The 16,922-nt window shown below is 34.8% G+C and overlaps 1 protein-coding gene across 22 annotated transcripts in view; it reads left to right on the top strand.

The window, feature by feature from the left end:
• The window catches only part of ZEB1 (zinc finger E-box binding homeobox 1), a 195,943-nt gene that overhangs the window by 124,748 nt on the left and 54,273 nt on the right, over positions 1-16,922 (top strand). For all 22 annotated transcript variants that reach the window (XM_082740769.1, XM_082740780.1, XM_082740778.1 and 19 more), the window contains one exon: positions 4,029-4,229. Coding sequence is in view for 12 of the 22 variants with exons in the window: in XM_082740759.1 (XP_082596885.1) it covers positions 4,029-4,229 (201 nt within the window). In the remaining 10 variants the exon portion in view is untranslated. The remainder of the gene's footprint in view (positions 1-4,028; positions 4,230-16,922) is intronic.

The raw sequence follows: 16,922 nt of genomic DNA, 5'->3' as shown, positions 1-16,922 counted from the left end.
GCTATGTGAAAGCCTTTCAAAATTTTATTGACTATAATGATGATATTACCCTATGGTATACTGTCAGTTATATTATAATGAGATTCTGATGGTTTAAATTTTTTAGTCATTTGGAAATGTTTTAGTAGAATATTGTTAAGTATGGAATTCCAGAGCCCCAGAATAGACTAAACACAAAAATACAAATTTAAAAATATTTCTCATTAGTGCAACAATTTTCAGTCAGGAGGTTTTATACGTAAGTAGTTAAAGAATATGAGCTGTGGGATTGGGCACACAAGGATTTCAATCCAGCTCCATAACTTCATAGCTAAACAACCTCAAACAGGTTACTCAGCTACTCTTGTTTTGGTTTGGGGGGGTTAATTTTTGTTCTATAAAAAGGGAAATATAACAATACCTACTTCTTAGGAATTGTAAAGATTCAGTGGGATGATGATGATGATAAAATAATAATAATGGCATACACTTCTATAGTCTTTACTGCCAGACACTGATCTAAGCACATTTTTAAATCATTAGATCCTCACAACCACCTTATTCAGTGGATACTGTTATATCTGGGATTAGATTTTAGCAAGTACTACCAACAAGAACTACCAGCAAGAAGTTACTGTGTCCTTAACCAACTTCTAGTGAAAATAGATGCATTGAAAATGTTACCATTTTTCTATAGAAATTTCAATTCATATTGTGTTTTGTAAATTACATTTAAAGATTTTAAAAACTTTACTTTTTCTGTTTTCCTTTATCTTTGTTTTCTTGGAATTCTTCATTTTAATTAAAACTCAGAAACAGGAGATGATAATCACCTGTTTGTTAAGAAGGTACCACTCTTTAGGTAAACTATATTTTTTTTAGCCAAAGTTTTAAAAATATAAAGGTATAGAGATCGATAAGCAGACAGTTAAGATAATGGACATTTTCACTGGCTACTGGAATTTTTCAGGACCTGATTACTATTTATGCTTTTCATACTGGGGCTCTATTTTTTAAATTAGCCCTGTAGAGCCACAAAAGGGGAGATCCAGAAACACAGAAAGCTTTACTTTTTTTCTAAGTTACACTAATCAATATAAGCAATTTTCACTGCTTTTTCTCTCAGCCAAGTAACTGTGAAGCAGAAGACAGTAAGAAGACTTGGAAAAGAGTTATTGGTCTTTTTCCCATCAACCGATAAAATCTAGTGGATTGTTTTATTTTTCAAGTTCTATGCCACTTATTCAAAACATGCTTTGGGAAAATTCCCGAGATAACTATAAAATATATTCAGTCTTTTTGGCTTGACGTATTTAGCTTAAAATCTTCCATACCACAATGGAAGCTCATACTGGAGGTCAGAGTCCTAGAAAGTGATGGGTATTCTTGAAGAGTACTTTGGGCGACAGTGACCCAGGCAGAATAAAACAGGGTGAAAGAACTCTGGGTAAAAAGAACCTAGTGCAGCTCAGGGTAGAAGGAACTTAGTGAAAACTATGAAGCATGCAAGCAAATACTGGAACGAAAATACATGTATGTCTTGAAGACTAATTCTGTAGGGTACTTTTTAAGCCTCAAATACTCCAAATGTAAATGTAGGGTTCGACGAGCTATAGCTAACAAAATTGGTAATGATAAAACTGAACTGCAGGATTACATCATTAGAAGGCAAGAATAGCACCAATATAAAACTGTGGCCAACTCAAGATACTGAAGAATCACTAAACCTCTTCACAAAATAGTCAGAATTTCAACTATCCATACACACCCAACTATGGTGAGAGCTATGGAACAACCTTTGAGAATCATTCCCTTTATCTACACTTAAAATTGCACAATTTACTCTGCTCATTGTATGTGACTGGAATACATGAATTCCCCATGTTTCCATATCTGTCTGCTTTTAACAAGTTTTCCATTTGACTCAGGACTTCCATCTCTTCTAATATACCTAACAAATGTATTTAAAGAATGACCAAAGATCTGTTCACAAGAAAATTTGTTGCTAATGCTTAAAAAACACTTAGAAACATAAATGTTATCAATATAGGTTATTGGTTAAATTCTATCTGTACAATGAAATGATGTGCAACCAGTGAGAGGAAAAGGAGAAATCTTCACATATACTGAAATAGAAAAATTTCTAAGATATGTTATTAAGTGTCAAAAAACTAGGTGGCAAACAGTATAATGTGATCCCATATGTGTGTATTTAAAGATGTATGTTTATATAGAGAAATGATATTAAATATGACATGTGAATACATTGAGGTTCACATTATAATTAAATAGGATAAGGTATGTAAAATGATTAGTATCATGCCTACCTTGTGCATAGACAAATTAAAATTTGCTGTTATTGTTGCTTTAAAGAGTGAGTCAAGGAAGGGAAATTTGGTGGGAGGGCTTTTACTAATTTTACATGTTTTATATTTTTTTTGTACTAAACCTGTATTACCTTTATAGTAACATTAAAAAATAGTTTGCTCTTGGGAAAAGATTTGGAAAAAAATGTATTCACATTAAAGTATTTATAATACAACAAAACTTAATATTTTTCTTCTGGCACAAGATATTGAAGGATTTCTAATGTGGGCAAAAGGGTAGCTCCTGTACTCTTTTGAACAGAGAGGTCTTCCTAAGGTCTATAAAAGCAGTTTTGGAGATTTTTGCTTATTCATTCTCACTGTGACATATACATCCATATTTCTGATTGTATTTCTTTCTTCCTTTTCTCAGGCATGTAGTATATATTTATACAGGAAGGAGTATATACATATATCACTTAAACATTTAGGTTATTATCTTCTTTCAAGAATGGTTGGAAATTTTGAGGGAGAAATGGAAAGAATAACTGAAAATAGTTATTGCTTAGTTATCTCAATGAAGCACATTCCTTTTTTCTCCCTTTCAACCTTTGCTTAGCAAATAGGAATCACCTTGCAAATAATTGAAAAGAGATATTCCAGTGACCATACCCAATGGTGTACTGAATAATTTATCCCAGTAGAGTGATTATTACAAGGACTATAAAGAAAAAATATTGACTATACTGTATTATTTATTTTAGAGAATTTTATTTGCAGCTATTACTCAAATAATACTCAAATAATAATAGTTCTGCAAACAGTGGTCATTCCAAATACTTATTTATCTTCATAATGCTAATGTTAAGTTTTATTGAAATTCATTAAAAATATGGAAAGGATGCCCATCTGAAAACTTCTGAAAGTCAGTTATATTTTTCCAAAATTATAGACTTACATATAAACATTAGTTAAATCACGCCTTCCTTATGCCTTCCTTTCTTAAATCACGCCTTCCTTAAATCACGCCTTCCTTCCTTGGCTAAGTTGATTTGATAGATTTTTTCTTTTTTTAGGAGATATACATTTTATTTAACACCCTTTTAAAAAGAATGGGGGGCATCTGGGTGGATCAGTCGGCCAAGTGTCTGCCTTTGGCTCAGGTCCTGCCTTGGGGTCCTGGGGTTGAGCCCCACATCAGGATCCCCAGATTTGATAGATTCTTTCTAAATTCATGCAGGATTAATATGAAATGTATGGACTGAATTGGTATCTTGAAAATAGTCTTTTTTGTGGTTAACTTGAGGAGGTTTTGTTGTCTAGGAGAGATGAACTCTTTTCTTAACTGTGGAATGCTTTAAAGATTTGTGGCTCTAATTGTGCATAAGCAGTACCATATAGAATAAAGCCATTATGACTGTAGAGGATATTTAATGTAGTGTTTAAGAGCACAGGAGATAGAAATAGACAATAGGGTTCAAATCCTGGACTTCCCACTTCTTAGCTATATGATCTTGGACAAGTTACTTACCTTCTTATGTCTTGGTTTCCATTTCTGCTTTTAGTGTTATGTGTAGTGGATGGTAGATAGATACTCTATTTCATAAGGTTGCTATAAGGTAATGAGTTACTATTTATAGAGTACTCCTATTAAGTCTTTTTTTAAATTTCTTTTTACTGAGGTATAAAAACCGATTTTTGCAGTAGTTGTTTTTGATTATTTGTTTCTTGTTTGTATTACAGTTACAAATTATAATACTGTGGTAGAAACAAATTCAGATTCAGATGATGAAGACAAACTCCATATTGTGGAAGAAGAAAGTATTACAGATGCAGCAGATTGTGAAGGTGGTGTGCCCGAAGATGACCTGCCAACAGACCAGACAGTATTACCGGGGAGCAGTGAAAGAGAAGGCAGTGCTAAGAGCTGCTGGGAGGATGATGGTAAGTTTAATTTTTTCATAATATTCTAATCTCTTGATTCTTTAAAAATATATATATATATTAACTGAAAAGATAAATTTGGTGAAAAGTTTGAAATGATCTGTGAATTTGCCTATTAATTAATTGAAGGTGGTAGCCCACTTAACCAAAAAGTAGATTGTGAAACAGAATAGTAGTTACACTGATTATTTGTACAATGCATATAATATATTGCATTTTAGTCATTTTTTAACCAGAATCAAGCTTTCCATATTCTGTTGATACAATTGAACCTACCTGTAATTTCATATTGTAACTTCAAATGAAGACTCTACTTATAAACCTAGATTATATTTTAATACAGTAAAATTATGACACAACTCAACAAAAATCCCCGAACAGATAAATCTCAGGAGTACTTTTAATGTTTGAAAGCTTCTTCCTCCTCCTCCCTGTTCTTCATCCTTTCCCCTTCCCTGCCTTCTCCCATATATCAGAATGCTATAAATCTTCACTCAAGTAAAATTTTTACTTTTATTGATCTCAAGCATGGTTGAGTGGAAGGATTAGTGAAAGTCTTTCTAGGATGAGAGAGTCTCTCTACTTATTAATACTGAATATTTAAAATTCTTCCTTATCTGTCAAATGAATAAATTGAGCTATAGCCTTTTCTTCTAGATCAAAAATTCCTCCTCTCTTCTTTTCCTAATAAAACTAAATTATTGAGCCTGTCTTGGTGGGATTTAAACAACAGTGGTATAAAAACAGAAGAATGTGAAGAAAGCAGGTATTATGAATTAGAGGGATTGGGGATTAGGAATAAGGGCATCAGCAAAGGCAAAGAGAAGCATGTGCAAGTGATCACATTCAAAGTTAGTCAAATGCAGCCTCCCCAACAAGTGGTTAGATTTGGGGAGGTCATCTAAATAGAATATCAAAACTCAGTTTAGGCAGTCTGGGGAAATGAGTCAGGTTTGCAGGTCAGAGAATCTAGATACAAAAATGTGGAAGCTTAGATAAAATGTGGAAGCTTAAATAAAATGTGGATCTGATGATAGGCCCCCTATAGCAGTAGTTGAGATTTCTACAATAGGACAAATTTATAGCTAACAAAGAACTTTCAAAATCATTTATCTGCCCCCTCATTTTATAGCCTTGTTCATTGGTTCATTAAGCAAATTTTGCAGGAATGAATTTGCAAAAAAGTTGAATAAAAAGGTTCAAAAAAGTTGAATAAAACTGTCTCTATATGAAAAGTACTTATACTTTAATGAGTGAAAAGGATAAATAGTAATTCATTACAGTTTGATGTAGGTGTAAATTTAGAGTTCTGTGGAAACATTAAGCAGGAAAATCCAAATCAGAGAGAGGAAGAGAAGTCCTAAAAGAATTTCTGAGTCAAACAGAACTGGTCTTGAGTTATAAAGGACCAGTGGAGGTTGATTAGGTAAAGGAGAAGTAAAAGAAGGTGTTTCCAACAGAAGCAGCAATATAGATGAAGCCATAGAAGTTTGAACAAGCAGTGTTTACAGAAAATCAGAGAAATAAACAAGGAAAAGACTATGTAGGACACTGTGTACTAAGCCAAGGAATTTGAACTTTTACCTTAAAAGCTATGAGAACATCATTGATACATACTTTAGAAATAAGTCTGGTAGCAATATGGAAAATGAGTTTGGAGGGAGAGAGTATAGACAGATAGTGCCTTCAGTAAAGAGACTACAAAAACCAAAAATATAAGATTTGATTTGTTATTACATGGAAGGTAACAGATGTAAGGACTGACAATTCACAGGCTTCTAGAAAGTAGAACCCAGAGAAATTAAATTATTTATTTATTGTCACAGTTCATTAACAGCAGAGGTGTTAACTTATTAAACTATAATATTGAGCTCAAAACTTTTGGAAGCAAGGGTTGTCATATATATTTCCTGTCTGGGGTCAGCATTGATCCATTGGTGTAATTGATCCAAAGTATTAATATGGAAACAAGAAGGTAATGATTTTTCTGGAAAAAGGGGAGATAAGAGAAAGAGGGAAATAGAGGGAAAAAGAAAGATGAAAAACCAGTGAAGAAGTTCTGTTTCTGAAAATATGTTGCGATAAGTTATTTGAACTGTCTTAGCTGTATGACCTAAGTCTTATATGTCTTAGCTATATGATCTATGCTATCTGAAAATAACAAATTATGCAAGATTTTAAAATAAATAAATTCTCTTGAAAGCTTTAAAAGAGCTAACTAAATAGTAGACATTAATGGATCAAAATCTAAGTGAGGACAGGAACCCATAAGGGTAACCAGAGCACAGTATAGAAGACTCTGGCCTTAAGGACATTTGCCTACCCAGGTTAACATAAGACATGGTTTTTCAGGCCTCTGAATAAAAACAAAGCCTGGGACCACCTAAGAGCTTAATAGCAGATCCTCCCCTAGTATGAATTACATATTAACAATATGATGGACTATGGTGAACTAAAAGCAAACCCTCTACCATCCCTACCATCCTTAGGAGTTAGCAAACAAAATTGCCTTGGCCGGGGGGTTGGGGAAATAGAAGACTGTCTCTGCCAAGGAGTAACCACCATCTGTCTTGCACTGATTTATATTTTAAATTCACATTACTATATGGCCTGATAAGTCTCAAGCCATAACTGAGTTTTTCTAATTGCCAATATTTAATTTAATTTTATTTTAAGCAACTTCATTTTTTTACTTAAATTTAATTAATCGACATAAAGTACATCTTTAGTTTCAGATGTAAAATTCAGTTAATTATCAGTTATATATAGCACCCAGTGCTCATTACATCACATGCCCTCCTTAATGCCCATCACCCAGTTACCCCATCCCCATACCTCCCTCCCCTTCAGCAACCCTCAGTTTGTTTCCTGTATTTAAGAATGTCTCATGGTTTGTTTACGTCTCTGATTTCTTTCCAGTCAATTTTCTCTCCCTTCCCCTTTGATTCTCTGCACTGTTTCTTATATTCCACATAAGTGAGTTTAAAGTAGAATTGCTGTGAGTACTCATTGGCACCAAGAAGAAGCAAATCCAAATCTTTTGGAGGAACATACCTTTATCCTAGCACTACAGAAATCTCCCAAATAAATTAGCAAGAAGAGAGCAACATGAGTGACAATTACCAGAAACAAAAGGAAGTAGAAATTTACCCATAAAGACTTTAATTAGTAAAGTTATCAGATACGGATATAAAATTACTGTCATTTTTTAAGAAAAATGAACAAATTTGAAACTACGTGCTCTGAGAGAATAAAATATAAACCAGCATATTTTAAGAAGAACGAAGTAGAACTTCTAAAAATGAAAAATTATAGAAATTCAGATTCAAAGGATGGATTTTAATAACAAAGTAAACAGAATTAAAGAATTGGAAAATGGGGGGAATTATACTAAATACAACTCAGAAAGACAGATTAAAAATACAAAAAACAGGATAAGAAACATGAAGGATAAAATGACAAGGTCCAATGTATGTCTTGATTCAAGGAGAAGAAAGAAGAGGGAAGCAAGAATATTTGAAGAGATAATGGCTGAGATCTTTTTCAAAATTGACAAAGCACACCAGACCACAGACTCAAGAAAACTGAGAAATCTCAAGAAGTATAAATAAATCTACCCCCTGACATTATGGTGAAATTGCAGAACAACCAAAACAAAAAGAAAACTCTTAAAAGTAAATTCAGAAAAGAGATTTTGTTTGAGAGAGTGATAGACCGCTGAATTTTCAGTAACCACAATGGAATCCAGATAGTAAAAAGATGCCTGCAAATATAGACTTCTGTACTTAGCAAAAGTATCTCCTAAAGAAAGGGGAAATAAAGTAATCATTTCAGGCAAGTTTGAAAAAAGGAAATTTGTTATCAGTAGACTCTTACTACAAAAGCAAATTTTTTTTTAATTTTTTATTTTTTATAAACATATAAAAGCAAATTTTAAGGAATGTATTTTACGCATGAGGAAAGAGATCCTTGATGGAAGATCTGAGATGTAAGAACAGAGAAAATTACAAATGGAAAAAATAGATACAATAGGTACATCATATTTCCTATGAAAATACTTTAAAAAGTGGATGTGACTAAATTAATTTCAGATAATATAAACTTTTAAAGCTTAAAAGCATTATTATAGATAATAGGATCACTTTAAAATAATGAAGGATTAAATTCCCTAATAAAATGCTATTTTAAGTGTGTTTGTACCTAATAATAAGGCTTAATTAAATATAGGGAAAGAAAAATAGGCAATCTACAAGGAGAGAAATACAAATCTAGTCACTGTGGAAGATTTAACACACCATGGTTAGTCATTGATGGAATAATCACACAAAACCAATGAGAATATAGAAGGTCTGAAAGTATGCCTAAGGTGTATAATCTGTACACAATAATCACAAAATATTTTTCAACTACATGGAATATTTATAAAAAGCAGTTTTTAGAGGGAAATTTAGAACCTTAAGTACATATTTTAATAAAGGTTCTGGCTAAAAGTCAATGGGCTAACCATCTATTTGAAGAACTTAAAGAACAGCAAACTGAAATTTCGAAAGTAAAAACAAAAAAATAATGTAAAATTGAAAATAAAACTAGAATAAAAAAAGGTCAACATAGGCAAAACTCTATTCTTTGAAAACTATTAAAAAACTTTTGACAAGACTGACCAAGAAAAAAGGAGAGAGAATATATAAATAGATGAAATCAAGAATCGAAGAGGATGGGACTCATTCGTGGCTCGGTTGGTTAAGCTTCTGCCTTCAGTTCAGGTGGTGATCGCAGGGTCCTGGGATCAAGTTATGCATCAGACCCCTTGCTCAGCAGGGAGCCTGCTGCTCTCCCTGCTTTTGCATTCTCTCTCTCTCACTCTCCCCCGCCCTCTCTCTCTGACAAATAAATAAAAACTTTAAAAAAAAGAATGAAAGGGGACATAATTAAGATACTACAGACATTGACAAGGTTAAAGGAAGTATTGTGAGCAACTGCATTCTAATAAATTTGAAAATATGGGCAAGATACTAGAAATTCTTAACCAAACTGGCTGGGGAATAATTAGAAAACATGAATAGTCTAAAACCTCTAAATTGAAATGGTAGTCAAAAATATTCCCATAGGAGCGCCTGGGTGGCTCAGTGGGTTAAAGCCTCTGCCTTGAGCTCAGGTCATGATCCCATTGTCCTGGGATCGAGCCCCACGTCGGGCTCTCTGCTCAAAGGGGAGCCTGCTTCCCCCTCTCTCTCTGCCTACCTCTCTGCCTACTTGTGATCTCTGTCTGTCAAATAAATAAATAAAATCTTATTTAAAAAATATTCCCATAAAGAGGTGGTGAAGATATGGAACAACTGAAACTCTTGTAAATTGCTTATTTTAAGATCAAGGTGATGCTGGCCTCATAAAATGAGTTTGGAAGTTTTCCTTCCATTTCTATTTTTTGGAACAGTTTCAGGAGAATAGGAATTAGTTCTTCTTTAAATGTTTGGTAGAATTCCCCCGGGAAGCCGTCTGGCCCTGGGCTTTTGTTTGGAGATTTTTAATGACTGTTTCAATCTCCTTACTGGTTATCGGTCTGTTCAGGCTTTCTATTTCTTCCTGGTTCAGTTGTGGTAGTTTATATGTTTCAGGAATGCATCCATTTCTTCCAGATTGTCAAATTTGTTGGCATAGAGTTGCTCATAGAATGTTCTTATAATTGTTTGTATTTCTTTGGTGTTAGTTGTGATCTCTCCTCTTTCATTCATGATTTTATTTATTTGGGTCGTTTCTCTTTTCTTTTTGATAAGTCTGGCCAGGGGTTTATCAATTTTATTAATTCTTTCAAAGAATCAGCTCTTAGTTTCATTGATTTGTTCTATTGTTTTTTTGGTTTCTATTTCATTGATTTCTGCTCTGATCTTTATGATTTCTCTTCTCCTGCTGGGCTTAGGGTTTCTTTCTTGTTCTTTCTCTAGCTCCTTTAGGTGTAGGGTTAGATTGTGTACCTGAGACCTTTCTTGTTTCTTGAGAAAGGCTTGTACCGCTATATATTTTCCTCTCAGGACTGCCTTTGTTGTGTCCCACAGATTTTGAACCGTTGTATTTTCATTATCATTTGTTTCCATGATTTTTTTCAATTCTTCTTTAATTTCCCAGTTGACCCATTCATTCTTTAGAAGGATGCTGTTTAGTCTCCATGTATTTGGGTTCTTTCCAAACTTCCTCTTGTGGTTGAGTTCTAACTTCAGAGCATTGTGGTCTGAAAATATAAAGGGAATGATCCCAATCTTTTGATACTGGTTGAGTCCTGATTTAGGACCGAGGATGTGATCTATTCTGGAGAATGTTCCATGTGCACTAGAGAAGAATGTGTATTCTGTTGCTTTGGGATGAAATGTTCTGAATATATCTGTGATGTCCATCTGGTCCACTGTGTCCTTTAAGGCCTTTATTTCCTTGTTGATCTTTTGCTTGGATAATCTGTCCATTTCAGTGAGGGGAGTGTTAAAGTCCCCTACTATTATTGTATTATTGTTGATGTGTTTCTTTGATTTTGTTATTAATTGGTTTATATCATTGGCTGCTCCCACATTGGGGGCATAGACATTTAAAATTGTTAGATCTTCTTGTTGGACAGACCCTTTGAGTATGATATAGTGTCCTTCCTCACCTCTTATTATAGTCTTTGGCTTAAAATCTAATTGATCTGATATAAGATTTGCCACCCTGCTTTCTTCTGATGTCCATTAGCATGGTAAATTCTTTTCTACTCCCTCACTTTAAATCTGGAGGTGTCTTCGGGCTTAAAATGAGTTTCTTGTAGGCAACATATAGATGGGTTTTATTTTTTTATCCATTCTGATACCCTATGTCTTTTGATTGGGGCATTTAGCCCATTAACATCAGGGTAACTATTGAGACATATGAATTTAGTGCCATTGTATTGCCTGTAAGGTGACTGTTACTCTATATGGTCTCTGTTCCTTTCAGATCTACCACTTGTAGGCTCTCTCTTTGCTTAGAGGACCCCTTTCAATATTTCCTGTAGAGCTGGTTTGGTGCTTGCAAATTCTTTCAGTTTTTGTTTGTCCTGGAAGCTTTTAATCTTTCCTTCTAGTTTCAATGATAGCCTAGCTGGATATAGTATTCTTGGCTGCATGTTTTTCTCGTTTAGTGCTCTGAATATATCATGCCCGCTCTTTCTGGCCTGCCAGGTCTCTGTGGATAAGTCTGCTGTCAGTCTAATATTTTTACCATTGTATGTTACAGACTTCTTTTCCCGGGCTGCTTTCAGGATTTTCTCTTTGTCACTGAGACTTGTAAATTTTACTATTAGGTGAAGGGGTGTGGGCCTATTCTTATTGATTTTGAGGGGCGTTCTCTGAACCTCCTGAATTTTGATGCTCGTTCCCTTTGCCATATTGGGGAAATTCTCCCCAATAATTCTCTCCAGTATACCTTCTGCTCCCCTCTCTCTTTCTTCTTCTTCTGGAATCCCAATTATTCTAATGTTGTTTCATCTTATGGTGTCACTTATCTCTCGAATTCTCCCCTCGTGGTCCAGTAGCTGTTTGTCCCTCTTTTGCTCAGCTTCTTTATTCTCTGTCATTTGGTCTTCTATATCACTAATTCTTTCTTCTGCCTCATGTATCCTAGCAGCAAGAGCCTCCATTTTTGATTGCACCTCATTAATAGCTTTTTTTATTTCAACTTGGTTAGATTTTAGTTCTTTTATTTCTCCAGAAAGGGCTTTTATATTTCTCGAGAGGGTTTCTCTAATATCTTCCATGCCTTTTTCGAGCATGGCTAGAACCTTGAGAATTGTCATTCTGAACTCTAGATTTGACCTATTACCAATGTCTGTATTGATTAGGTCCCTAGCATTAGGTACTGCCTCTTGTTCTTTCTTTTGTGGTGAATTTTTCTGCCTTGTCATTTTGTCCAGATAAGAGTATATGAAGGAGCAAGGAAAATACTAAAAGGGTGGCAACAACCCCAGGAAAATATGCTTTAACCAAATTAGAAGAGAACCCAAATCATGAGGAGGGAGAAAGGGGATAAAAAGAGGTTCAAAAAGAAACAAAGAAAAAAACAAAAGAAAAGAATTTAAAAAAGAAAACGAATAAAGAAAAGTATAAAAAAGAAAAAATATATATATTAGATAAACTAGTTAAAAAACGTTAAAAAAGAAAAGGGCAAAAGTTAAAAAAATTTAGCAGAAGAAGAGAAAAAAAATGAAATTAACTGCAAGACTAAAAAATCACAGGGAGAAAGCCATGCGTTCCGTGCTTTGCTTTCTCCTCCTCTGGAATTCTGCTGCTCTCCTTGGTATGGAAACCGCACTCCTTGGTAGGTGAACTTGGTCTTGGCTGGATTTCTTGTTGATCTTCTGGGGGAGGGGCCTGGTGTAGTGATTCTCAAGTGTCTTTGCCCCAGGCGGAATTACACCGCCCTTATCAGGGGCTGGGCTGAGTAATCCGCTGGTGTTTGCTTTCAGGAGCTTTTGTTCCCTGAGTGCTTTCCGTAGAGTTCCAGAGGATGGGAATACAAATGGCGGCCTCCTGGTCTCCAGCCCCGAGTAGCCCGGGGCCCCACTCCTCAGTGCACCCTCAGAGAACAGCGTCCAGTAACTCCCGTCTGCCTAACCTTGGGCTGCGCTACGAACTCACTGAGCTTGCAGCTGGTTCAAGGTAACCCCGAGCTGTGAGCTTACTGTTGGCTCTGTCTCTGTAGCCGGCTTTCACGTTCCAATACCCGCAAGCTCTGCGACACTCAGACACCCCCGATCCTTCTGTGACCTTGCGGGACCTGAGGCTACGCTGACCCCGCGTGGGCTTCGCCTCGGTTTAGCCTCTGGAGCAATGTCCCTCAGCGGAACAGACTTTTAAAAGTCCTGATTTTGTGCTCCGTTGCTCCGCCGCTTGCGGGGAGCCGGCCCCTCCCCATGGGGTCTATCTTCCCGTTGCTTTGGATTCACTTCTCCACCAGTCCTACCTTTTAGAAAGTGGTTGTTTTTCTGTTTCTAGAATTGCTGTTCTTCTTCTCTTCGATCTGCCGATGGATTTGCAGGTGTTTGCAATCTTTAGATAAGCTATCTAGCTGATCTCCTGCTAGCTGAAGTAGTCTCAGCCTGCTGCTTCTCCGCCATCTTGACTCCTTCCCCTACATTGCTTATTTTAAGTGCTATGTCACTCTGGAGAACAGGTTGGCATTTACCATAAAATTAAATATAAACTAAACTATATGACCCCATAGTCCCACTCCTGAGTATTTTTTCTAGGGAAATCAAAACTTAGGTTTACCCAAGAACTTGTACACTAACTCTTAAAGAAGCTTTGTCCATAATTGCCAAAAACTGGGAATAACCCATTGTCCTTCAACAAGTGAAAGGATAAGGAAACTATCGTATCCATATAATGGTCTTCTTAGCAGTAAAAATGAACAAACTATTTAAATAACAAGTTAGATGAATCTCAGAGTCATTATGCTGAGTGAAAGAAGCCAGTCTCAAACGATTACATATTACCTGACTCCATATATATGACATCTTCAAAAAAACAAAGTATATGTGGGGTAACAAATCAGTGGTTACCAGGGGCTGGAGCTTGGGACAGAGTGACTGTAAAGGGATAGCATTAGGGAATTTGGGGGCATGGTGTAACTCTTCTATGTCCTGATTTTGGTGGTGCTTATGTGAACCTATACATGTATTAAAATTTAAAGAACCATACACCAAAAGAAAAAACAATAAAATTTTCTGTATGATAACTTATGTATCAGTATTTGTGTGTATATATAGCATATATGTATATATATATATATATATATCATATATGTATATATTATAAAATTTATGTTTTTTTCTGTCCTACAAAGAAAACTGTAGTGCAGATGGCATCACTGGTAAGGTTTTCTAAGCATTCAAAAGAAACTAATAATTGCAGTTTTAGACAACTCTTTCAAAGCCTAGTGTAAGAGGGAAGATTCCTCAGCTCTTTAAATGAGGCTACCATAACCTCAATACCAAAAACAAAATAAGTATTAGAGAGTAAAATTATGGACTCACTCAGTTGTAGAAAGATAGAGTAATTCCAAGCAAAGTATTAGTTATTCCAAATATTATATATATACATACATACATACATACATACATATGGGGAAGCAAGGTCAGAATAACACTTAAACCAATTGAAAAATAACACTTTACTGGACTAAATGAGAACTATCAAATGTTCATCTCAACAGACAGAAAAACATTAAGTAAAATTTAGTACATATAGATAGTATCATAAAAGCCAGAAACCTAGGAATAGAGGGTACTTGCTTGTTCTAATAAAGTATATTTCTTTAAAATCTATCACATTATATTTAATGACAAAATGTTGAAAATGCTTTTTTGCAATCAAGAACAAGGTAATGATTTCTTCTATCACTTTTCATCAGTCTTATTAAAATTGATACCCAGTACAATAAAACAAGAAAATAAATCAATAAATATAGGTATTAGAAAGGGGAAAAAAGCAAAACTCTCATTATTTACAGATGATATAGCTGTATATAAAAAGGAATCATACTAAGTTATTAGAACTAATAAGGGAATTTGGCAAGTTTTTGGATACAAATAATAAAAGTCAAAGTCATCTTTATACATCAGTAAGAGCTATAAAAGAGAACAGATGTGTAAAACCACATGAAAAAATTATAAACTCTTATTAGAGGTATTAGGAAATTTCTCAATAAGTGGAGATATAAATTTTGTTCATACATTAGAAGACTCAATTTTTTTAAATCTAAACTCCAGACTTTATTTGGATTTCACTGGTTTTTTCATTAACGTCCTCTTTGTTAAGGATCCTCTCCAGCCTACTGTATAGTATTTAGTTATTTCTCCTCAGTTTCAGGAGACAGCCTTTCATTGTTTCTCATGTTCTTGACAGTTTTAAGGAATACTGATGAGGTGTTTGGGGTTTAGGTTTGTCTGTTATTTTTTTCACAATTATATGAGAGTGTGGGATTTTGGAAAGAATAACACAGTGCTAAAGTATCCTTCTCATCAACTTAATATCAGTGGGTCTCAAGCCATCACTTTGATTTTTTTCCTATTAATTTCATGAACTTTATTTTATATGCAGCCATATGCAAAGTAGTAAAATTGGACCACTGTCTTACATTGCACATAAAAATTAACTCAAAGTAGATTGAAGACTTAATCTAAGGCTAGAAATCATAAAACTGCTAGAAGAAAACATAGGTGGTAAACTCTCTGACATTAATCTCATTGATACGTTGTATTTGGGTCTGATTCTAGCAATGACAACAAAAGCAAAAAATTAAAAAAAAAAAACAAATGGAATTGAATTACATGAAACTAAACCAAAAAGTTTCTGCACCATGAAGGAACTCATTGACAAAATAAAAAGGCAACCTGCTTGGAAGGGAGAAGATATTTGCAAATCATATATTCATATATTCCAAAGTCTATAAAACATTCAAACAACTCAATAACAACAAAAAAGCAGTCCAGTTAAAAATTCAGAGTATCTCAAGAGTCATTTTTCCAAAGATGGGCCAACAGGCCCATGAAATGATGCTCAACAGTACTAATCATCATGGAAATATAAATCAAAACCACAATATCACCTTATACACGTGTCAAAATGGCTGTTATCAAAAAAATAGATAAAAAGTGTTAGAATGTGTCTTCTTTCATGAGTGTTCTGTAGTTCCTTGAGTACAGATCCTTTACCTCTTTGGTTAGGTTTATTCCCAGGTATCTTATGGTTCTTGGTGCTGTTGTAAATGTAATTGATTCTCTAATTTCCCTTTCTATATTTTCATTGTTAGCATATAAGAAAGTAACTGATTTCTGTATATTGATTTTATATCCTACCACATTACTGAATTGCTATATGAGTTCTAGTAGTTTGGGGTGGAGCTTTTGGATTTTCCATATAAAGTATCATGTCATCTGCAAAGAGAGAGAGTTTGACTTCTTTTTTGCCAATTTGAATACCTTTTATCCATGCTCATTGATTGGAAGAAAAAACATTGTTAAAATGTCTGTACTGCCTAGAGCAATCTATACTTACAATGCCATCCTGATCAAATCCCACTGGCATTTTTCAAAGAGCTGGGAAAACAATCCTAAAATTTGTATGGAACCAGAACAGACCCCGAATTGCTAAGGAAATGTTGAAAAAGAAAAACAAAACTGGGAGCGTCATGTTGCCTAATTTCAGGCTTTACTACAAAGCTTTGATCACCAAGACAGCATGGTACTGGCACAAAAACAGTGAAACAGAGTAGAGAGCCCAGATATGGATCTCAATGCTATGGTCAACTAATCTTCCACAAAGCCGGAAAAAATATACAGTGGAAAAAAGGCAGTCTCTTGAATAAATGGTGCTGGGAAAATTGGACAACTGTTTAGAAAAATGAAACTCGACCTTTCTCTTACACCATACACAAAGATGAACTTGAAATGGATAAAAGACCTGAACATGAGGCAGGAATCTATCAAAATCCTAGAGGAGAACACAGGCAGTAACCTCTTTGACATTGGCCACAGCAACTTCTTTCAAGACATGTCTCCAAAGGCAAAGGAAACAAAAGTGAAAATGAACTTTTGGGTCTCCATCAAGATCAAATTTCTGCACAGCAAAAGAAACAATCAACAAAACAAAGAGGCAACCCACAGAATGGGAGAAGATATTCGCAAATGACACT

The sequence above is a fragment of the Mustela nivalis genome (genome assembly GCF_964662115.1).
Source record: "Mustela nivalis genome assembly, chromosome: 7".
Lineage (NCBI taxonomy): Eukaryota > Metazoa > Chordata > Mammalia > Carnivora > Mustelidae > Mustela > Mustela nivalis.
The sequence above is the reverse complement of the archived record's forward strand: the minus strand, read 5'-3'. Positions and strand labels throughout refer to the sequence as shown.